Source organism: Papaver somniferum, chromosome 7 (genome assembly GCF_003573695.1).
Source record: "Papaver somniferum cultivar HN1 chromosome 7, ASM357369v1, whole genome shotgun sequence".
In the NCBI taxonomy this organism is placed as follows: domain Eukaryota; kingdom Viridiplantae; phylum Streptophyta; class Magnoliopsida; order Ranunculales; family Papaveraceae; genus Papaver; species Papaver somniferum.
In genome coordinates, this window is record NC_039364.1 from 240286840 (window position 1) to 240312257 (window position 25418).

Here is a 25418-nt window from a genome sequence, read left to right on the forward strand (position 1 = left end):
TCTATATCATGCACAGGGTTCCACGGTTCATTTTCATACATATCTTGAATTTTTGTATCTTCATATTCAGTTTCTGGTACTCGTTGCCGTTTTTCTTTGTTTCTGTCTTGCACCCATACTTTTGCTAAATTTTTAATCTCAGGTGGCACATGCATGCAGGGAGTAATTGTACCTCTTTGTTGTGCCAAATGCATTTTGAAACGTGAAATTCCCGCAGACACTTCTTTTTCACAAAAATTACACTTCAACTTTTTACCATCACTCATTACAGTACAATATGCATGAAAAACATCTCGTTTTGCAGATGCTGATCCTTCCATTATATTCTGTAAGTAGGAAATTTCACATAGCAATAAGTGACATATATAAATACAAGTTAAGTGGACATATTCCATCAATATAAAAATGGTTAGAGTCGCATTATAATTAGAAATCACAAGTTGCATTAGTCATTTACTCAACTTGAATATTAAAAGTTGAAATTAAGGATCGTGTAGCCTCTCATTTTTTCATGATTGAGAACAGGAATACAAACATACCATACATCAATTCATCATGCCATTTTTTTTATAAAGAAACAATGATTTTTTACGTGCCAACTGATTCAAGTTGATGGACTATTTAATTATGAATATTAACATTTATTAAAACATTTCTTAAATAAATGATAATAAAATGAACAAAAAATCTATATTTCTTAAAACATTTCTTAGATAAAAATGAAACATTTATTAAGTAAATATACGTTAATAGATGAAACATTTCTTCACTTAACATTTCTTAAATATTTCTCAAACATCATGAAAGAAAAAACATCGATATTTCTCAAACATCTATATTCACTACTCTAACATCATGAAAGAAAAAAACGATAATAAATAAATTAATAATGTATTAATAAATTATATCTCTAATTGAATGAAAAATCTACAAAAAATAATTAATATTACCTCTTAAACTTGTATTTGAGAAATTCAAAATGTAAAGCATTCCTTTGAGCAAGAAGCAGAGAACCAGAGAACCAGAGGTATTGATTTCATTTCAATTCTCTTCTTGTCCTTTTAAAGCATTCCTTTGGGCAAGAAGACATAATAGCTAGCAAATCGAAATATTCTTGAAACATTTGGAATCTCGTTGCATGCGTATATAAGCACAGGCTAGCTATGTCTTTGATCATGAAACCAACTACTCTTTTTACTTTTTTTTTGTTTTATTTCTTTAACTTTTGAGTCTGAACTTTAAAGTACAGACCACATGTAGCATATACTGTACACACCTCCAAATGAAAAAGAAAAAGATAAATCGACTCCCTGACTTCCCTCTCTCACTCTCTTTTTCTCTAGCTAGTCTCTGACTCTCTTCCTGTTGCATTCCTTGTTGGTTAGTCTTGTAGCAAGTAGCTAAGAGCCTAGGAGTATTATTTGACAACAAAGTTTTGACTGCTTTTGAATCCGAATATGCATTATTGAAATATTGGGGAATGCATTGAACTATTCGAGTGACAACTTGAACATATCAAGTGGATAGTGATAATATGCGTATATAAATATTGTCGGTAGACGATAACTACAATGCATTATTATAAGTCATAGACTTAGGGTTGTGAATTTTACTAGATATCCATAAATTTATATGTTAAAAATCCATAAACAAATAAATAAAAAATCAAATAAATAAATTAAACTAAAAAAAATGAAAAAACGTAGTAACAACGTTATTTAGACCTGTTGTAACCGTTTTCACAGCTGTAATTACCGTTACATAGGAAATTCAGATCACAAATTATTTATTTTTCTTATTTAACCGTTATCACACCCGTTATTTTAAAAAAACGTCAAAAAAACGCGTTTTATTCCTATATAACGCGTTTTTGACCCAAAACGTGCTCACACCCGTCAAAACACGTTATAACGGTCACGCCTAGTACCTGTGACCTGGGCCGTGACCCGTTTTTCGAACCTTGGTTTTCACCGATTATTGGTTGTTGTTGTTTTTTTTTACTTTTTTTCTTTTTTTTTTCTATACTAAGAAAAAAATTTATAACTGAGTGGATTGGGTTGGAGAGATTCCATCCCCCACTTATGCAGATGCACTAGAGTTAGGAGGATTTAACATCCATGTACTTGAAGTTTTAAAAATTCTAGCATGCCTAGCTATTTTGTCCACGGGCTTATTACAAACCCTACTGATAGATTTGAACACCATAAAGGGTATCTGCATAAGATGGACTTGATATCTAAAATAAATGATTGATTCTATGGTGATCTCCATTGACTGCTTCAACTATTGCCTGAGCATCGAGTTCAAAACACTCCTTTCGAATTTCTGTTTTTTGTGCCCATTACATAGCTAGCAAAAGACCCCCACATTCCGCATGTTCTGCATTCACATATTCATTTGCATAGGTGCATCTCCCATGTTAACATGTTGAGGGAAGTATCGTTTCTTTGTCATCTGTCTTAGGGTGTAACTCTGATTTTAAACCCAAACGCACCAAATCCTTTCTGGCGTTTAATCCATCTTTTGTATTCCCGTTGTGCAGCAACGTTCCAACAAGCCTTTGTCCCACATTCTTTTGGACATGCATGAAATCAATACAATGTTGGACATCATTATAACGCCAATATCTAAGTAGTCGCTGCCATATGTTGTACTTGCTCCAGTAAGTGGTTTCCCTGCCTTCCTCTTCCTCACCTGACCTATCGACTTCTTTTGATATTTTTTCTGATGCGCTCAATTTTTGTTTTTCTGATGCGCTTCATCTTTCCACCTTTTCCAGGTGTAGCCTGCACGTCTTCCCCTTGAGTATTCGTCCCCTTCTTTCCCCATGAATTCTTTATATATTTTACCTCCTCATATATTTCTTTCTCGGTCATTGGTTCTGGAGCAGTCTCCCACTCTTGTTTTCCGCCAAATGCCCCCTTCTTCCTTCTGAACGGATGCTCATAGGGTAAAAATCTTCTATAACCAACATAAACATTCATGTTTGAGTCATGAAGCCTAATACTGTGCGTTTTTTTCCGACACACCACACAACCATGATATCCAGCGTAGCGACAACCACATAGTGTACCAAGAGCAGGATAATCGTTTATCGTCCACAAAACAACTGCACGTAGAGTAAACATTTCTTGGGCATATGCATCCCATGTTCTCTTTCCCTTCTCAAATAAGAATTGAAAATCTTTAACAAGAGGTTCTAAAAAGACATCGATGTTGTTTCCTGGCGCACCATCTATAAGTAACGACAACATGATGAACTTTCTCTTCATACATAGCCCCGATGGAAGGTTGTAAATCACAACAAAAACTGGCCATACACTGTGATGTTTGGTGCCTGTGTTTACATCAACTCCGTCAGCCGAAACAGCTAACCGCAGATTTCTTGGATCACCTTTAATTTCTGGGAAATTCTTATCTATCTCTCTCCAAGCATGTGAGTCTGCCGGATGACGTAAAACACCGTCTTTGTTTCTAGTGGTATCGTGCCATATCAAATCTTCTGTTGTGGTCTTCGATTGAAACAGCCGCTGAAATCTTGGGATGATGTTGAAGTACCACAATACCTTTACTGGTACATTCTCGTAAAATTTACCATCCCTGTTAACTTTCCATCTGGATGCTTTACAAGTAGGACACACTTTTTCATCCTTGTACTCATTCCAATTAAGAATGCAGTTGTTAATACATGCATGTATCTTTGTTTACCCTGAACCCATTGCTTTCAATATTTTCTTTGCCTGATATGTACTCCTCGCCATTAAATTACCTTCTTTGGGAAGCATGTCCTTTAACAAGGGTAACAATTCATTAAAAAACATGTCCGATGCACCGTGCTTACTCTTCAACTTAAACAACTGCACAATTGCAGACAACTTTGTGAAGTTGGGACATCCTTCGTATAAGGGCTTTTCAGCATCTTCAAGTAACTTTTTAAACTTTATAGGGTCATCTGCGAACTCTTCTGCAGCCTGCATCATATCTATAGTGTCTGGAGCATCAGTGGGAGTTCCCATTCCAAAATATTCTTCTGGAGCATCAGTGGGAGTTCCCATTTCAAATTCAGCGTGCATACCATTGTTGACGTTAACTGGCCTACTACTAGTTATTGCCTCATCCTTTTCCCCATGCTTATTCCAAATAGTATACGTTTGATCGATTCCATTTACGAATAAATGATCTTCTACATCGCCAACGGAGCATGCACAGAGATTTAAACAATCCGTACACGGACACAACATAAGAAATTCATCATATGTCAAACCCTCCTCCTTGAGATGGTTGACAGCATACCGCAGAAACGCCGCAACTCCTTCTCTATAACGTTTCTTCGTTCTATCAATACTCATCCAGGATTTATCCATTCTGAAACGCAAAGAGACCAGTAGATCCATCAGTTGCACTCCAATGAAAGCAAAAACTGATAAATCAATTCAGAAATACAAGCTTAGCATTAACTAATAAATATGTTTCATTTCAAAACAGTAGTTATTCCCTGACTTGACAATTTAGACATACAAGTCTTGAAATTACCAATAAATTCAGCACCATTTGAAACATAAAAAATTTATATGGACAAACATGGTAATAACAGATGAAACATGCCATATGCAATTTCCCTCATAGAAACCCATAATCATGCCACATAAACCCATAATCACACATCCAGTATTAACTCATGAAAATTGGTCTAGTACTTTCAGTATATTGAGTCATTTCAGGTTTTGGAATAACACATACTGAATCTGGAAAACTCAATCTGGAGAAGATGGGAGCAAATGAATCTGGATGATAATAAGACAAATTCTAAGTGGTACTATTTATTTTGCAAATAGTTTGAACTATGGCCAATTCATAGTGCAGCAGCGAAGATGAAGGGTCTGTATGTCAGCCGCAGTTGGGAGATTTCGCGAGAATGAATTGCAGAAGCTCTAGGGTCAGTGTGTTTGTTAAATTAGAGTAAACACTGATCTGTGCAGTCAGCAGTTAGAGTCAACAGTGTCATTTCACAAACCCATAATCACACATCCACACAAACCCATAATCAAAATGTCATTTCAAATAAGTACTCTAATTGATTAACTTAGCAATATCAGACCATAAGTAGTATGTCCCTAGTTCTATAATTGACATAGTTGGCAACTTTTATATCTCTGGGAGCTCAAATATTCTTCTTTAGACAGATGTGAAGTCACATCTGTCGAGAAAGAGCTCTAATGTTCATGAAGAATGATTGCACAATGACAATGAGAAAAAAAATACGAAGTACTTAACACTGGTGCATAGTACATCAAGGCTTGAAAAACATACCTATAAGTAACTTTGATTCAGTTTTAGTGATTCTTTAAAAAAATGCCTTCCTTTTCTGGCTTTTCTCTCCTCGTCTCAAAGTGCTGATTTAGTAGAAATTAGATCCAGAAACAGCAAATCCCAGGCAACTGTTGCAAAAAGTTAAGAATTTTATCATTGCAAATTTTCAAATTCTTCCAAAGGTCTTAACTGAAAATGCTCGAAACTGCACGATGGTATTATACATAAAGCAAATCACTAAATTTGTCTCTCCTAGTACAATCACACTATTGTCTAAAGTTCATAATCCCTGGAACTGGAAACTCAATGCTTTCACTGAAGAATAATGACACCCCTGAAACGGATTGAAAACAAATACATGTACCTACAATACATCACCCATTTAGCTACAGATTCAAAAACAAATAGGATAACATCACCCATTTAGTTCTATGAAACATCACCAGATTGAATGAAACATCACCCATTCAGCTACAATACATCACCCATTTAGCTACCTATTTTAATGGTCCCTCAAATAGGATAACATCACCCATTTAGTTCTATGAAACATGCTCACAGATTCAACATGATGTACTGAACAACAAAGCAGTAGTGAGCACAGATTCTATATGTTGCAGGAAAAAGAATAGACACAAACTTTAGTGCAGCGAAAAATAATTTTAGTGCACAAACTTCAGACACAAACTTTACTCAACAGATTCTATATGTTGCAGGAGTTAACAACATTTCAGGCAAACACGGGGTATATCATTCAAGACAGAGCATGAAAAGTTCAGAGGTTTAACTAAATTACAATGGGGTTACAGTTCAACAAGCTATCATGATAATTATCAGAGATAATAACTTTAAGGTTTGAGAATGATACCTCCAGTATAAACTGGGTTTAGGCACTACCACAGATTGTGATGCTCCTTCTTACCCCCTCCTTGGTTTGTATTTCAGCTTCACAAGTACCTGGTTGCTCAAAAGAGATTGTCAGGACTAACAAATTCAGAGAGCATCAATGCTGACTAACATCAAGGGAACCAGATGAAGCTAACACAGAGTGCAATGGGTTACAGCAAAATTCAAAAATCTAACATAGTAACACTTATTACTACGCAAAAATCATCTAGTATAATGAGAATTTCAGCAATCTAAGAATGAATGCTACGACGTACCTAAGATGGGAGTAAATCAGACTGATTTTAGGGTTGAATCTATAGATATTCTAAAACATCAAGGGGCAATAATCCCGCCCAAAAGTTATTTCTTTTGATTTCAACCCCAAAATAAAAAGGTTAGGGTTCAAATCGAAAAATAATTGACTGGGATTATTCCCGCTAGATGTTCTCAATATTCTTGATTTCATCAGATTTTCATCCTATGGAGGTGCATAAATATTACCAAAATTGAAGACTAAATCTTCCCTGAAAATCCCCTTATTTTCTGCCAGAATATGAGTTGGAGAATCTTTTTCTTCCGTAGTTAATGTATAACATGTTGCGGGAAGTATCGTTCCTTTGTCATCTGCCTTAGGGTGCAACTCCGATTTTAACCCCAAACGCACCAAATCCTTTCTGGCGTTTAATCCATCTTTTGTATTCCCGTTGTGCAGCAACGTTCCAACAAGACTTTGTCCCACATTCTTTTCGACATGCATGAAATCAATACAATGTTGGACATCATTATAGCGTCAATATCTAAGTAGTCGCTGCCATATGTTGTACTTGCTCAAGTAAGTGGTTTCCTTGCCTTCCTCTTCCTCACCTAACCTATCGACTTCTTTTGATATTTTTCTGATGCGCTCAATTTTCGTTTTTCTTATGCGCTTCATCTTTCCACCTTTTCCAGGTGTAGCCTGCACGTCTTCCCCTTGAGTATTCGTCCCCTTCTTTCCCCATGAATTCTTTATATATTTTACCTCCTCATATATTTCTTCCCCGGTCATTGGTTCTGGAGCAGTCTCTCACTCTTGTTTTCCGCCAAATGCCCCCTTCTTCCTTCTGAACGGATGCTCATAGGGTAAAAATCTTCTATAACCAACATAAACATTCTTGTTTGAGTCATGAAGCCTAATATTGTGCGTTTTTTTCCGACACACCACACAACTATGATATCCAGCGTAGCGACAACCACATAGTGTACCAAGAGCAGGATAATCGTTTATCGTCCACAAAACAACTGCACGTAGAGTAAACATTTCTTGGGCATATGCATCCCATGTTCTCTTTCCCTTCTCAAATAAGAATTGAAAATCTTTAACAAGAGGTTCTAAAAAGACATCGATGTTGTTTCCTGGCGCACCATCTATAAGTAACGACAACATGATGAACTTTCTCTTCATACATAGCCCCGGTGGAAGGTTGTAAATCACAACCAAAACTGGCCATACACTGTGATGTTTGGTGCCTCTGTTTACATCAACTCCATCAGCCGAAACAGCTAACCGCAGATTTCTTGGATCACCTTTAATTTCTGGGAAATTCTTATCTATCTCTCTCCAAGCATGTGAGTCTGCCGGATGACGTAAAGCACCGTCTTTGTTTCTAGTGGTATCGTGCCATATCAAATCTTCTGTTGTGGTCTTCGATTGAAACAGCCGCTGAAATATTGGGATGATGTCGAAGTACCACAATACCTTTTCTGGAACATTCTTGTAAACTTTACATTCCCTGTCAACTTTCCATCTGGATGCTTTACAAGTAGGACACACTTTTTCATCCTTGTACTCATTCCAATAAAGAATGCAGTTGTTGATACATGCATGTATCTTTGTGTACCCTGAACCCATTGCTTTCAATATTTTCTTTGCCTGATATGTACTCCTCGCCATTAAATTACCTTCTTTGGGAAGCATGTCCTTTAACAAGGGTAACAATTCATTAAAAAACATGTCCGATGCACCGTGCTTACTCTTCAACTTAAACAACTGCACAATTGCAGACAACTTTGTGAAGTTGGGACATCCTTCGTATAAGGGCTTTTCAGCATCTTCAAGTAACTTTTTAAACTTTATAGGGTCATCTGCGAACTCTTCTGCAGCCTGCATCATATCTATAGTGTCTGGAGCATCAGTGGGAGTTCCCATTCCAAAATCTTCGTCTGGAGCATCAGTGGGAGTTCCCATTTCAAATTCAGCGTGCATATCATTGTTGACGTTAACTGGCCTACTACTAGTCATTTCCTCATCCTTTTCCCCATGCTTATTCCAAATAGTATACGTTTGATCGATTCCATTTACGAATAAATGATCTTCTACGTCACCAACGGAGCATGCACAGAGATTTAAACAATCCGTACACGGACACAACATAAGAAATTCATCATATGTCTCACCCTCCTCCTTGAGATGGTTGACAGCATACCGCAGAAACACATTCAACTCCTTCTCTATAACGTTTCTTCGTTCTATCAGTACTCATCCAGGATTTATCCATTCTGAAACGCAAAGAGACCAGTAGATCCATCAGTTGCACTCCAATGAAAGCAAAAACTGATAAATCAATTCAGAAACACAAGCTTAGCATTAACTAATAAATATGTTTCATTTCAAAACAGTGGTTATCCCCTGACTTGACAATTTAGACATAGAAGTCTTGAAATTACCAATAAATTCAGCACCATTTGAAACATAAAAAATTTATATGGACAAACATGGTAATAACAGATGAAACAGGCCATATGCAATTTCCATCATAGAAACCCATAATCATGCCACACAAACCCATAATCACACATCCAGTATTAACTCAGGAAAATTGGTCTAGTACTTTCAATATATTGAGTCATTTCAAGTTTTGGAATAACACATACTGAATCTGGAAAACTCAATCTGGAGAAGATGGGAGCAAATGAATCTGGATGATAATAATACAAATTCTAAGTGGTACTATTTATAATGCAAAGAGTTTGAACTATGACCAATTCATAGTGCAGCAGCGAAGATGAAGGGTCTGTATGTCAGCCGCAGTTGGGAGATTTCGCGAGAATGAATTGCAGCATCTCTAGGGTAAGTGTGTTTGTTAAATTAGAGTAAACACTGATCTGTGCAGTCAGCAGTTAGAGTCAACAGTGTCATTTCACAAACCCATAATCACACATCCACACAAACCCATAATCAAAATGTCATTTCAAATAAGTACTCTAATTGATTAACTTAGCAATATCAGATCATAAGTAGTATGTCCCTAGTTCTATAATTGACATAGTTGGCAACTTTTATATCTCTGGGAGCTCAAATATTCTTCTTTAGACAGATGTGAAGTCACATCTGTCGAGAAAGAGCTCTAATGTTCATGAAGAATGATTGCACAATGACAATGAGAAAAAAAATACGAAGTACTTAACACTGGTGCATAGTACATCAAGGCTTGAAAAACATACCTATAAGTAACTTTGAGTCAGTTTTGGTGATTCTTTAAAAAAATGCCTTCCTTTTCTGGCTTTTCTCTCCTCGTCTCAAAGTGCTGATTTAGTAGAAATTAGATCCAGAAATAGCAAATCCCAGGTAACTGTTGCAAAAATTTAAGAATTTTATCATTGCAAATTTTCAAATTCTTCAAAGGTCTTAACTGAAAATGCTCGAAACTGCACGATGGTATTATACATAAAGCAAATCACTAAATTTGTCTCTCTTAGTACAGTCACACTATTGTCTAAAGTTCATAATCCTGGAACTGGAAACTCAATGCTTTCACTGAAGAATAATGACACCCCTGAAACGGATTGAAAACAAATACATGTACCTACAATACATCACCCATTTAGCTACAGATTCAAAAACAAATAGGATAACATCACCCATTTAGTTCTATGAAACATCACCATATTGAATGAAACATCACCCATTCAGCTACAATACATCACCCATTTAGCTACCCATTTTACTAGTCCCTCAAATAGGATAAAATCACCCATTTAGTTCTATGAAACATGCTCACAGATTCAACATGATGTACTGAACAACAAAGCAGTAGTGAGCACAGATTCTATATGTTGCAGGAAAAAGAATAGACACAAACTTTAGTGCAGCGAAAAATAATTTTAGTGCACAAACTTCAGACACAAACTTTACTCAACAGATTCTATATGTTGCAGGAGTTAACAACATTTCAGGCAAACATGGGGTATTTCATTTAAGACAGAGCATGAAAAGTTCAGAGGTTTAACTAAATTACAATGGGGTTACAGTTCAACAAGCTATCATGATAATTATCAGAGATAATAACTTTAAGGTTTGAGAATGATACCTCCAGTATAAACTGGGTTTAGGCACTACCACAGATTGTGATGCTCCTTCTTACCCCCTCCTTGGTTTGTATTTCAGCTTCACAAGTACCTGGTTGCTCAAAAGAGATTGTCAGGACTAACAAATTCAGAGAGCATCAATGCTGACTAACATCAAGGGAACCAGATGAAGCTAACACAGAGTGCAATGGGTTACAACAAAATTCAAAAAGCTAACATAGTAACACTTATTACTACGCAAAAATCATCTAGTATAATGAGAATTTCAGCAATCTAAGAATGAATGCTACAACGTACCTAAGATGGGAGTAAATCAGACTGATTTTAGGGTTGAATCTATAGATATTCTAAAACATCAAGGGGTAATAATCCCGCCCAAAAGTTATTTCTTTTGATTTCAACCCCAAAATAAAAAGGTTAGGGTTCAAATCGAAAAATAATTGACTGGGATTATTCCCGCAAGATGTTCTCAATATTCTTGATTTCATCAGATTTTCATCCTATGGAGGTGCAGAAATATTTCCAAAATTGAAGACTAAATCTTCCCTAAAAATCCCCTTATTTTCTGCCAGAATATCAGTTGGAAATTTTTTTTCCTTAAGATAGAGAGATATGGATGAAGTGATTTAGAGATTTTAGGGATGAACTGATATGCGTACATGCCTGTTTGAGAAGAATACCCATTTTACATTGTTAACATCAAAACCGAGCATGTGTTTGTCTTTTTTTTTTAATAGGCATATAACTCTAGTGTTTTTTGTTTAAGTTTCCTTGACTAGGGTTGACCGACACAAGTAAAGAAAATGCAAATTTTTTTTTGTTAAATTAGTTTGTGAGTATAGTTAATTTATCAAAAAAAAAAAGTAAAGTTAAATTATTTCGCCATACAAATATAATTAAAATTAAATTATAGTTAATTATAAATTATTCGATTAAAATTAAATTAAAATTAAATTATAAATTATTCGATTAAAATTAAATTAAAATTAAATTATAAATTATTCGATTAAAATTAAATTATTACTCGAACTCGTTCCGAATCGATCAATATTTCAGGTGAAGTGTCGAGTCTTGATTATGTAATAACTAAATTATGATTATGTAATAACTAAATTTGTCGTGTCTCGATTCCAAAGGACGAAGTTCCGTTTTCATCAGTTTTACTCGAACTCGTTCCGAATCGATCAATATTTCAGGTGAAGTGTCGAGTCTTGATTATGTAACTAAATTTGATCATGTAATAACTAAATTATGATTATGTAATAACTAAATTTGTCGTGTCTCGATTCCAAAGGACGAAGTTCCATTTTCATCAGTTTTACTCGAACTCGTTCGAATCGATCAATATTTCAGGTGAAGTGTCGAGTCTTGATTATGTAACTAAATTTGATCATGTATAACTAAATTATGATTATGTAATAACTAAATTTTTCCGTGTCTCGATTCCAAAGGACGAAGTTCCGTTTTCATCAGTTTTACTCGAACTCGTTCCGAATCGATCAATATTTCAGGTGAAGTGTCGAGTCTTGATTATGTAACTAAATTTTGATCATGTAATAACTAAATTTTGATTATGTAATAACTAAATTATGATTATGTAATAACTAAATTTTTCCGTGTCTCGATTCCAAAGGACGAAGTTCCATTTTCATCAGTTTTACTCGAACTCGTTCCGAATCGATCAATATTTCAGGTGAAGTGTCGAGTCTTGATTATGTAACTAAATTTTGATCATGTAATAACTAAATTTTGATTATGTAATAACTAAATTATGATTATGTAATAACTAAATTTTGTCGTGTCTCGATTCCAAAGGACGAAGTTCCGTTTTCATCAGTTTTACTCGAACTCGTTCCGAATCGATCAATATTTCAGGTGAAGTGTCGAGTCTTGATTATGTAACTAAATTTTGATCATGTAATAACTAAATTTTGATTATGTAATAACTTTATGATTATGTAATAACTAAATTTTTCGTGTCTCGATTCCAAAGGACGAAGTTCCGTTTTCATCAGTTTTACTCGAACTCGTTCCGAATCGATCAATATTTCAGGTGAAGTGTCGAGTCTTGATTATGTAACTAAATTTTGATCATGTAATAACTAAATTTTGATTATGTAATAACTAAATTTATTATGTAATAACTAAATTTTTCCGTGTCTCGATTCCAAAGGACGAAGTTCCATTTTCATCAGTTTTACTCGAACTCGTTCCGAATCGATCAATATTTCAGGTGAAGTGTCGAGTCTTGATTATGTAACTAAATTTTGATTATGTAATAAAAAAAAAGTAAAAAGAAAAAAAAGGAAAAAAATGAAAAAAAATTTAAGTAAAAAATGAAAAATAATGAAAAAATTTATGCCACATTTATGTCCAGCCCAGTCAATTACATGGTTTAAGCTAACACTCCAGCCCAGTCCATTACATGGTTTAAGCTAACACTCCAGCCCAGTCCATTACGATTTTACTTATGTTATTTCAAAATGCATCGAATAGGATGTCCATAGTAAATCTAACGGTGAATATATTTATCACAAGCCCAACCAATAGTTAGATTAATAGGGAAGAACCTCTTATCTTACGCTCTGTAACACCTCAAAATTCTGTTCGTTTTATCTTTCCTCCTAAACCAGAGTTACAGAGCGGAGAGAACTAGAGAAACCTAAGCAGAGTAAAAAGGGGATAAAGTTCTAGGCTTAAAATCAGGGAAACATTGAGATTTGTTAGAGTAAAAAGGGAAATCGGATTTCTAAAGTTTGGAAATATTTTTAGGTCTACCGTAGGATCAAAATCAAATGGTATTTTCTTAGGAGATTTTTCCGAAAAAAGGAAATCGTAGACCAAACTCAATCGATTTTTCAGTTCACCCTAAATAATTTTGAGCGGGATGAAAATGAAACGCAAAATATTTTCGGCGGGATTATTCAATCTGTGCGACTTTATAAAGGGCCGTATGATGTTGAGGAATTGCATGGCTAAATCTTATAAAGGTATATCCTGTTCTCAATCTTTCTTTCGTCTAAAAAGCTTAGTTATTCAAACCCTAATTGATTCAAACCTTAATTTTTGAATCAGACCCAATTGATTCAAAGGTTAAGTTTTGACTCAAACCCTAATTCTTAATTTTTGATTCATTGAAAGCAGGGTTTATGCACCTGTTTATTTCTTATTAAGAAGAACAATGGTGTGCATGCATGTTTAAGCTTTTCCTATGTTGCTTAGGATCTTTATGCAGATTGTATTCTAAGTTGCATAGTGGCTGGATAACAACTCAGTCTTCTATGGTTATGGAAATGCTATTCTTTATGTTTTTTTCTTTCTTTCCGATGAATCTGATTAATGTTTTTCACACTGCAAACAATAGTTTAAGCTTCTGTGGTTCTCCCTGAAACCACTCGACATCACATTCTTATCTCATTTAGCTGGCCACATTCTCTGTCGTGTATACTCCCGTGTCATTGACGTTTTGTATAATGGGATTATAATTATGTCAGAGCTAGGTCAATTGAATGTTATTCCTTGGTTTTTTTATCTGTCTATTCTGATGAATGTTTTTCACATTGCAAACCAATAGTTTAAACTTCTGTGGTTCTCCCTGAAACCACTAGAAATCACATTTTTATCTCATTTTCATCAACTTTAGCTGGTCAGTAAGCTTCCATCTGTCGTGTATACTCCCGAGTCATTGACATTTTGTATAATGGGATTATAATTATGTCGGAGATCGGCATCCGTCGTTTGTTTTTAGGGAACTTGGTAGGTTTACATAATTGTGTATGTTTGAACTGGAGTCTTGCTTGAGTTCTTTCAATGCTCTAGTAAAAACCTCAGCGATTAATAATTTTTTAATTGTTATCTTTTAACAATTCTGAGACGGCATCCTGCTCTTGCATCTAATCATACTAATCAAGACCATGTTAGTACTGACATAATCAAGACCATGTTAATTGACTGTTATTTAATTTTTGCTTGTGTCTAGCTTAATAACTTTTGACTTTTGATTGAAAAGAATTCAGACCTTATTTGATTGAATCATATACATGTATATGCAGTTTCCTATATGACTACACAAGAGAATTCGAGTTGGGAGCCAGAGTATGATGATGATGAGTATGCTGAAAATGAGACTGCAGCCCTGGAGGCTCAAGCCTTGCAGAATTTAGGAGAGTCAGAGGATGAAGACGAAGATTCCGATGGTAGTCGCACCGGTTCCGATGGTGATAGCTCCAGTTCTGATGATGAATCGACTGAAAGTCCTGAACAGCCTGGTAATGCTATACTAGCTTGTCTGTTTTTGTTTGCTTTGGACTTAAAAAATATGAGTACACTCTTACACCATGTTTACTCTTATTTTGGGTTTTTGAACTATAAAAAGACACAGGAGCTCCAAACAATACAGTAGAGTCTAAGGAGAATAATGTTCGAGGTTTAACAAGATTGAAGAAGCTAAAGAAAAATTTTGACGGCGAGAAGCATGTGATAGAATTTGATAATTTTGGTCGATTTAAGGGGAAATATAAAGCTGAAATTGCTAGTTACATGGGTGTATTGGTACGTCGAGACGTTGGTCTAAGGCACTTGAAGTGGAAGGAAGTGAATTCAGTGATGAGGGATAAGTTATGGCACGAACTATTGGTATGTATATGCTGATCTATATTGATTTTTAATATATATTTGTTATTAATTTGTTACCTGCCGTTAACATCTCCATATTTTGGCAGCGGTTTTATGAAATTGAGGAGACTATGAGAAGACAATTATGAAATATTTTGGGGACATTTGCGCAACTTCAGAAGAAAGTTGTATGTAAAGTTCATAGTGCCCAATTTGGGTAAACCTGCTAAACTAAATATGTTCCTAAAACAATATCGTGTCATTGTGAACCAAGAACAATGGGACAAGTTCGTAAAGTGGAGGTTGTCTGATAAATGCAAGGTTGTATATTGCACGTTTTAGTTTGGAAATATTGATATTAATTTCATTAATTAGTCTAACTTTTTTATGAATGAAATTCTTTAAATCTGTATGCTCAGGAGTTGTCCATTAGGGGAGCTAAGGCGCGTAAGAACCACAAATATAACCACAGGACGGGAAGAGCAGGGTATGCAGGGTGTTGGAAAAATTAGTAAGTCCAGTTTGTTATAAAAAATTATTATTTCCAGTTTAAATTATAGTATTATCTATCTAATTTTTCTTGTGTATTTTATAATTACTAGATTAATGAGAAAGAGATCCTTGAAGATGAAAATCCTTCACGGTCTTTACTATGGAGGAAGGCACATCAAAACAAAAATGGAGAATACGATGACGATGATGTTAGGGAAAAAGCAGCTCAGCTTGTAAGACGACTGAAACTATCTAGCTATTTGTTTTGTGCTTGAGTAAATGTGAAAATAATTTTGATTTAATTGATTATCACTTCTAATCCCTTAATTCTTTTTTTGTGCAGGAGGATTTTGATAAGCAGCTGGAAGATGGAACTTTGAGAAAACAACCAGGCAATGATTCTATCACCCTTGTGTTTGGGGAAGAACATGCTGGGCGTGTAAGATGTATAGGCAAGGGAGTGACTCCAACAACGTACTGGCACCTGCCACGGAAAGGAGCATCCAAGGAGCACATTGAACTGAAGAAACAACTGGAAGATGAAAGACGCGCGAACCAAATGGAGAGAGATAGGAAGGATGCAGAAATGAAGGAAATGAAGGCAGCAATGAAGGCACAAGAAGAAATGATGAGAGCTTAATGTCTCAGCTAAAATCTCAAGGCATATTGAAAAAGAAAATCAAAAGCAAAAAGGCACGGGTATGTTTAACATCATCCAAGTAATTTTGATTAAGTATGTATTTCCTAATAATTCTGCAGTATCTAATATGTCAACTGCACTATATAGAAATCTCCTATTAGAGAGAAGTCTCTTATGCTTGAATCCCTGTTACAAGCATTTCTCCGACTGAAAGGAATGAATCTAATACAAATAGAAATGACCCTGAATCTGAAAATGTATCTCAGTCTACGGGATCGAAAGATAGTTCTGAACTCCAAATGGTATGTTTCTTTTGCAGGTATTTAAAATATATAGTGCTTTGAGAGTTCCATTTTTTGTTGATGTTAATATAGCGTATATTTTTGTAGTCTGGAAAACACAAACAAAAGTCTCCTGCATCTGAGCATCTACCCCTTAGTTCACCAGACAATTCTCAATCGAAAGACAAAACTGAACTTTCAACGGTATGTCCTTTTCACAGGCATTTAAGCATTTTGAGATTTGAATCTGTTGATGTCAATATAACATTTATGTTTGCAGATTGGTAAATGCAAATGGCTCATGCTTCACTGAGAAAATATCATTGCATGGGGTTCGGTTCTTCCATCAGTGCCAGGTCATAAGGTTCATGGAGATCCACTCCGGGATGATTGTGTCAGAGTGACGGTTGAAAAATCGATATTAAAGAATCATTGTTTTCCAGTCCCATCTACTCATCTCAAAACAATAGAGGATGCTGAAAAATCTATAGTAGCTTGGCCTAAAGAGTTTGTGATCTCTTGCTCTAGTGTAAATTGCTTTATTATACATGTTTATTACCTTCTGCATCCTGACCATATAACTGTTAACATGGTTTTTTCCCTTAATTATACATCCACTGGCTTGCTGCAGGTCCATCCACTTTCAAACCCCGGTGAACATGATTCTGACCCAAACGATGAATATGATTCTGACCCAAACACTATGAAGACAAAGAAGAAGAAACCTTCATATATGAAGAGCGGGGAACTAAAGTCTCGGAGATCCAGCAAGAGACTCAAGACTGCAGCCTAATTATTAATAGAAATAGTCGTGGACTATAGGATTTGGATGTTTAAACTTTTAAGTCTCTCTTTGAAAGTTTGCTTTCTCAAGGTTACTGCACAATTATCAGATTGAGATGTTTATTATATTGTGAAATGAAATTATTTTGGTACAATTCTAATTGTAGTCTTCATTAATTTTTTATGGATGGTTATTTAGGTGATTTTTGAATAGCTACATTGAAAACACTTGATGTGTCCAAAAGGTGAACAATAGCTAATTCAAAACACTTGATGTGTCCAAAAGGTGAACAATAGCTACATTCAAAAAACTTGATGTGTCCAAAAGGTGAACAATAGCTACATTCAAAACACTTGATGTGTCCAAAAGGTGAACAATAGCTACATTCAAAAAACTTGATGTGTCCAAAAGGTGAACAATAGCTACATTCAAAACACTTGATGTGTCTTTCGAAAAAATTTAGCCACGGTGCTATAAATTTTTAGTAGCCATAACTTATTAATTGGCCATGTAAAATGTTTATCATGTGTCCAAAAATATGGATGGCCATGGTACCATAGATTAAACGTGACAACAAATCATGTATTATCCATGTTAAATTATTTTCCGTGTGTCCAAATGATAGAGATGGCCATGGTTGAGAAAAATTAGTGTGACCGCAACTCATGAATTGGCCATGATAAAATGAATTTTGCGTGTCCAATTGATGACAAAGGCCACGACTATAATAAAATTTACGTGACTTTAAGGTAAACTTTAGCCACATATAATTAAATTGTGTGTCTATAAGGATCCTATGGCCACGGTGATAATGAAAATGCTTAACTACCAAAAAAATATTGAGTACCATATAGACACGGTTTTAGAGTTATGGCCATGGTTAATCATATTTTATAGCCACTCAAAGTTTATGTAGCCATAGGGATACCTTTTTGTCTCTCACCTGATGCCACATTTTTGGAGTGAAAAAATCCATGACCAAAAGCCTATGGACACGGTGATTAAGTGTGGCCAATGTGAAGATTTGTACTAGTGGTGTCTTGTATAATTCTATAATATCTAAGCAATTGAACAACGCTCTAACTATTTCTTTTGAGTCATTTGAACTAGTTATGGTGAAGATGAATATGGTTGATATGAAAGTGCTCATATGGCTAACTGTTTAGTTAACTACTGTTGAACCAACTAGATGTACATGTTTAGGTACGGTTACACAAACCTAAATGAACGTGCATTTCATTTGTGTATAATAATCTAAGATTCGATCTAACGGTTGAAAGATATTAGCTTGAATCTAATCAAGTTTTCATCTAACGGTGAATATTGAATGCTTTGTTACCAAGGTAGCATTGATTGCAAATCCTGATTTGAAGATTATATAAAGGAGAACTCTAGCAACTGGGAAAACTAATCCCCACACCTCCTGTGTGATACTAGTTGTATAGCTAAATTCGATTCTCCTTTAACCTTAGGTTTCTATCGAGACCCTGTAGGTTAACGAATTGAAGACTTCATTGGGATTGTGAAGCCAGACCCAACTATTTTCTCTGTAGTTGCGTGATCTGATCTTGTTGTTTCTATCGTATTGAGTACAATTATAAAATTGGCTCGAGATTAATTTCTCCGATAGGAAAGATATAAAAGTAGTCACAAACATCTTCGTTTCATCGTTTGTGATTCCATAATATCTAGTTTCACCATCATACGATTTAGATTATTGTGAGGTGACTGATAATTCTAGGCTATTCTTCGGGAATATAAGTCCGGGTTATCAATTGGTTCGTATTCACCTTGATTTATCAAAAGACGGAATAAAACTCGTAGGTATTTCTGTTGGAGACAGATTTATCTATTCTTGTAGACTTTTCTGTGTGATACAAATTTGTTTATTAAAGTCTTCGACTTTGGGTCGTAGCAACTCTTAGTTGTGGGTGAGATCAGCTAAGGGAATCAAGTGTGTAGTATCCTGCTGGGATCAGAGACGTAAGGACCGCAACTGTACCTTGGATTAGTGTGATATTGATTGGGGTTCAACTACAGTCCAGATCGAAGTTAGTTTGTAGTAGGCTAGTGTCTGTAGCGGCTTAATACAGTGTGTGTTCAATCTGGACTAGGTCCCGCGGTTTTTCTGCATTTGCGGTTTCCTCGTTAACAAAACTTCTGGTGTCTGTGTTATTTCTTTTCCGCATTATATTTTGTTATATAATTGAAATATCACAGGTTGTGCGTTGAATCGATCAATTGGTAAATCCAACCTTTGGTTGTTGATTGAAATTGATTGATACTTGAACATTGGTCTTTGGTACCGTTCAAGTTAATTTCTCTTGTATTCAATTAGACTTGCTGATTTCTATTTTCTTGAGTAAGTATTGAATTGAGAAATTGATATATAACTCCTTGATATACTTTTTATTAAGATTGAGTCTGACTGTCTAGTTGATTCTCTTAAAATTATATTGGAGTTAGTCCATACAAATTGCTAAGCGAATTATTGGGTGAGGTTGTTAGACCCCCATTTTTTCAAGAACCTTTTCAGGCAACATAATAACCTCTCATGCATGATCAACAAATGGTGAAGGTATATGAGCTTTGGCAATTTTCTTCTTCAACTGAGAAACATGGAAGATAGGGTGGATTCTAGCACTAGATGGAAAATCTAATTTGTAGGCCAGTAACCCAACCTTTTGCAAGATAGAAAATGGGACATAATACTTAGATGATAACTTAAAGTTCTTGTGCAAGGATACTGAAGCTTTCATGTGTGACTGCAGCTTAAGGTACACTCTATCTCCAACCTCAAAGGACATGCCAGTCATGTTCTTATCAGCAAAGAAATTCATTCTCTCTTGAGCCTTGTGTAAACTCTGCTTGAGTAGGTCCATCATGGCATCCCTTTGCTTTAAATATTTTTCTACTGTTGCTACAGAAGTGACTGTTGTAATTGGGAAGGCCATATGAGGAGGATTGTAACCATACAATGCTAGTGTGATGGCTTGTGTTGTACCACCACTATGCTAGTGAAAGTCACTGGAACCACTTGCTAGGTTGATGTTCTGTTATACATCTTAAGTAGTTTTCTTGATAGACGTTCACTCTCTCAGTTTTCCCATCAGGTTGGGCATGGTAAGTTGTGCTCAAGTTCAGACTTGTACCCATATCCTTGAAAAGGCCTTGCCAGAAGTTGCTGGTAAATACCTTATCTTTGTCTGACACAATGGAAGAATGAAGTCCATGTAACTTAAAAACTTGATTCAAATATGCCTTGGCCACTGTAGTTGTTGTATAAGTGTGTTGTAATCCAATAAAATGGCTCTATTTGGTGAGCCTATCCACCACCACCAAAATGACACTTCTCTTCTCACTGATAGCTAGTCCCTCTATGAAATTTTTATAGCACTGCTCGGTCGAACTCGCAAGGCGTTGCTATCTCAAGCTTGTTTGTCAAGTTTAGTTGATCAAAACTATAGTCTTGATTTCTAGTCTACTTATAGGAGTTTCAGACTAGAATAGATTGTGTAGTTCAGCTTTTATCCTAGGTTTTTCCTAAAACCATTATAGGTTAACGACTTAAAGACTTCATTGCGATTCTAAAGCTAGATCCAACTATTTTCTCTGTAGTTGCATATTCTGATCTCAATTGTTTTATCGTGTTGAGTACTATCTTCTCTAAGATTTGCTGGAGATTTATCTCCGATAAGTAAGATATAAAAAGTAATCACAAAGCTCTTCGTCTCATTCTTTGTGATTCCACAATAACTTATTATACTACCATATAGTTAAGTTATTGTGAGGTGATTGATATTTCTAGGTTGTTCTTCGGGAATATAAAACTGGATTATCAATTGGTTCCTGTGCACCTTGATTTATCATAAGACGAAACAAAACTTCACAGGTATTTTTGTGGGAGACAGAATTATCTATCAGAATAGACATTTCTGTGGTAGACAGATTTGTTTATAAGTCTTCGACTTTGGGTCGTAGCAACTCTTAGTTGTGGGTCAGATCATCTAAGAGAATTGAGTGCGTAGAGTCCTGCTTGGGATTCAGAACCGTAAGGAACGCGACTGTACCTTGATCAGTGTGAGATTGGTTAGGGATCAACTACATTCCAGTCTGAAGTCAATTTGTAGTAGGCTAGTCCTCTGTAGCGGCTTAATACAGTGTGGTGTTCAAAATTAGACTAGGTCCCGAGGGTTTTTCTGCATTTGCAGTTTCCTCGTTAACAAAACTTCTCGTGTCTGGGTTATTTCTTTTCCGCATCATATTTGATATAATTGAAATATCACAGTTTGTGCATAGTTCAATCAATTGGGAAATCCGACCTTGTTTTTTGGGTAATAATTGATTGACACTTTAACATTGGTTTTTGATACCGTTCAAGTTATTTCTCATATCAATCGGCCTCACGGATTCCTATCTTTTCGATTGCAGATTATATTGAGAAATAGAGATACAACTCTTGGATATATTTCCTTGATTGAGTATGACTGTCTAGTTGATTCTCTTGGAATTATATTGGAGTTAGTCCATACAGATTGCCAAACGAAATATTACGTGTGGTTGTTAGACCCCCCGCTTTTTCAGAAATCCATAGTAACGTGTTTCCAAGCCTGCTCTAGAACGGGAAGTGGATGCAATAACCCATTTGGAAAGCGTTGGTCATTTTTGCTCCTTTGGAAAACGTCACAAGAAGATACAAAGGACAAAACATCTTTTTTCAATCCTGGCCAATAAATGTGTTTCTTAGCCCTAATATAAGAAGCTTAGATACCTGAATGCCCTCCCACTGCAGAATTATGTATAGACTCCAAGATGATTTTTCTGACATCATTGTTGTCACCCACATAGATCATTTCTTGTACCTCAGCACTTCTTCCATGACTGAAAATTTACTATTTCTTATGGTAGATGCAAGAGTTTGTGCCATGAGTTGTTGTGCTTTAGCATCTTGAGAATAGAATGTCTAGATTCCAAGTGGGCTTTGAGAGTGCTAGAGAGTTGCATTCTGCACTACCTGTGGCATTCTGGAAAGGGCATCAGCCACTACATTATCTATTCCTTTTCTGTATTTGATCTCATAATCAAAACTCAGCAGCTTCATCAACCATCTCTGCTGAAGTACAGTTGTAATTTTCTGGTCCAGAAAATATTTGATACTATGATGATCTGTTAGTATAATGAACCTTCCTCCTTGTAGATATTTCTTCCACTTGGTGACATCCGTAACTACAGTTAGTAGTTCCTTTTCATATACAAATAATGCTTTTGCTCTTGGGACTAACCCTTTGCTGAAAAAAACAATTGGTTTTCCTTCTTGAGTCAACACAGCTCCTACACATGTGTCACTAGCATCAGTTTCTACAGTAAACTGTTTTGATAAATCTGGTAAGGACAGGACTGGTGTGTTGGACATGACTTGTTTAAGTTGTTCAAAAGCCATTGTGGTTGTTCCACAACTCTGTGAGTGGTCTGCTGATGTCTCCATATGATGTATCTCCTGCAAAGGTACGACCAAAATGGTTGTTACCACCTATTGGAGTGAACCCTGGTGTACCCCAAAAATTCATGGATCTCCATTGTGATGTGGTGTAGAACGAGAAGCTAGAATTAGTTCTGCTAATTGACTATACAACAACTTCAAATTGTCATTTGTCTGCTCCTGATATGTTTGTATGCTAGTCGATTGCTCCTCCAATTGTTGACTCACCCTTGTTACTTTAGCCTCTAGATCAGTGAATTTCAATAAATCTTGTCTATGAAAATCAGATAGTTCCTTGAGTGTAAAATTATTGGTGCCCATGAGTGGTGAATTGGAACGACTCTGATACCAAATATATTTTTATTAGTATGATTATTATCAATATCCGAGAGAAGAAGGAGTATCAGAGATAGACAAGGAAGAAAGAGGAAAAGTAAAGATTAGACGAATTAAAGAAGAAGAAGAAGAAGAAGGAAGAAGATAATCTGGTTCAGGTGCACGCAGCCAAAGGGCTGAAGTTCATTGATCATGCTTAAGACTCTTCTCTCTCTATTACACATTTATAGCTACCAATCGGAAGACCTAAATTCTACCATCCTAAGTTAGACATGCGACAACATCTGCCTGGCTAACTAACACACTTAATGGACCAATGATTGTTCAGTTAGATAGGCACCCAGAATAATATTCAGGGCACTCCAGGTACATAACAGATGCTTGAATACCAGTATACCACCACTTGCTTCAAAAAAAAAAAAAATTACGACCACTTAAGTTGTGTTTGATAGGAGTTAATTCCATGGAAATAGTCATCTTTCCATGGAAATAACTTGTATTCCATCGTTTGGTCAAAAATCTGTTTCCATGGAATTGTAAAAATAACGATGTTTTAAATTTAATTCCATGGAATTCCATGGAAAGTCTTTCCTTGCTTCTCCCTGGAAACTGATTCCATGGAATCACTTTCCATGGAATTGTTTCCTTTCTCTGTTATCAAACACAACCTTAAAGGAATGAAGTAGGTTTTCGACTTAATTCTGTCAAAAGTTGAAATTCCGAGTTGCGGATCAAGTTTCATCGATCCAATCTCACCTCTGTGTACGAAGGAAGCTATAAAGACCGTTATTGTTATCGTTTATTGGGCTAATCGTTGGTATCGAAATCTGGTTATAGGATCCTAAATCTGTGTGGAAATCGTTATTGTCCAGACTCTAAAGGTATCGGTTGCTTGAATACAATATATATACCACCACTTAAAAAAGGAAGTAGATTTTTTACTTAAGTCAATCGTTAAATTTTCCAAGTTGCGAATCAAGTTTCATCGATCTAAGCTCACCCTTATATACGAAGGGGATTATTATCATCGTTATTGTTACCGTTTGTTGGTATGGTCATTGGTATTGAAATTTAATAATGTTTGTTGGTATGTACGAAGGGAGTATCAAGATTCTAGTTTTGCATGAAAATTACACAGCGTCTAGTCATATATGTTCTAGTTGTATTTTATTTTAACGTTGGGATTATTTATGTTTCTTATTAATAAAAACAAAAACAAAATAAACCCAATTACTATAGATGTAAAAACACTTTTGTGTCGGGTTGCCAAACATGCTCTTAGTGCTACTACACTTTATTGTACGTTTTTAAAACTTAAAAGGGTAAAAAGTAAAAATAATAAGAGAAAAAGAACAGTTAATTATACATGAAACAATTTCTTATGTGGGTTGTATCGAGGCTTTGGCATGTCAGCCTAAAATTCCGATATATTTTTGTGAGATAATATTCCTATCCTATTTCGACTTGCTCCAGAAAAAAATCTTTGTTTTCGGTTTTCGGCGGATAAATTGATTTAAGTAAATACTAATAAATTATAAGGAGTTGATTTCTAATTATATTAAATAAAAATTATTGTGTATAGCCCTAGGCTCCCACTTCTGATTATATTAAAGAAATGTAGATTGATTTATGTCATGGTGTGTGCATTAATCAAGTTAGGGAGTATACGATCATACATTTTCTGTATGATCGATCAATTATATGTACAAGTAGCGTGCACGTGCGCTACACGTCAAACACTAAGTTTCAAATACGATTTTGAGCTTTAATCTAAATCTATCAATGCTATTGATGCTTTCAAATCAGATTCGTAAACTCTTTTTCAATCTGAAAATTTTGAAATCATTAAACCGTTAAAACTCTAACAATCGATTTTAATCCGATGGAAAAATAGATTGATCCTCATTTTCATTCTCTTAAACTTTTAGATCGATAGAATAGAGAAGCAGAGAAAGGGAAAAGAAGAAAAAAAAATTAAGATTTTGAATTAGTGGTAATAAAAAATCCAACGACTGAGACTAGCTTCTGGTTTGTAAAGGTGAATATCCAATGCTTCCTTCTTTTTCCTTCACACGGTCGGTTGTTATTCCGTGTGGGGACATTGAAATTAGACTGTTAAGTGGAAAAAAAAATTAACACTTTTGATTTACTTACTGTCCTTAAACGGGAGGGTGGGTGCACATGTAAGAGCATTTAATTAACATATTTAATAAATTTTGTTGAGCTCTAAACCTTTTCCCGCAAAAGCTT

The 25418-nt window shown here is 35.4% G+C and overlaps 2 protein-coding genes across 2 annotated transcripts; both read right to left on the reverse strand.

The window, feature by feature from the left end:
* Nucleotides 1–2419: 2419 nt before the first annotated feature.
* On the reverse strand, nucleotides 2420–4394 carry LOC113296250. Its single transcript, XM_026544565.1, has 3 exons — nucleotides 3709–4394; nucleotides 2850–3615; nucleotides 2420–2572 (listed from the first exon to the last, which is right to left on the reverse strand). Exons 1-3 carry the CDS (start codon nucleotides 4392–4394, stop codon nucleotides 2420–2422), a joined length of 1605 nt encoding a protein of 534 aa, XP_026400350.1.
* Nucleotides 4395–7261: 2867 nt separating this feature from the next.
* On the reverse strand, nucleotides 7262–8476 carry LOC113296251. The gene has a single exon (XM_026544566.1). The coding sequence runs from the start codon at nucleotides 8474–8476 to the stop codon at nucleotides 7262–7264; it is 1215 nt and encodes a 404-aa protein (XP_026400351.1).
* Nucleotides 8477–25418: the final 16942 nt, after the last annotated feature.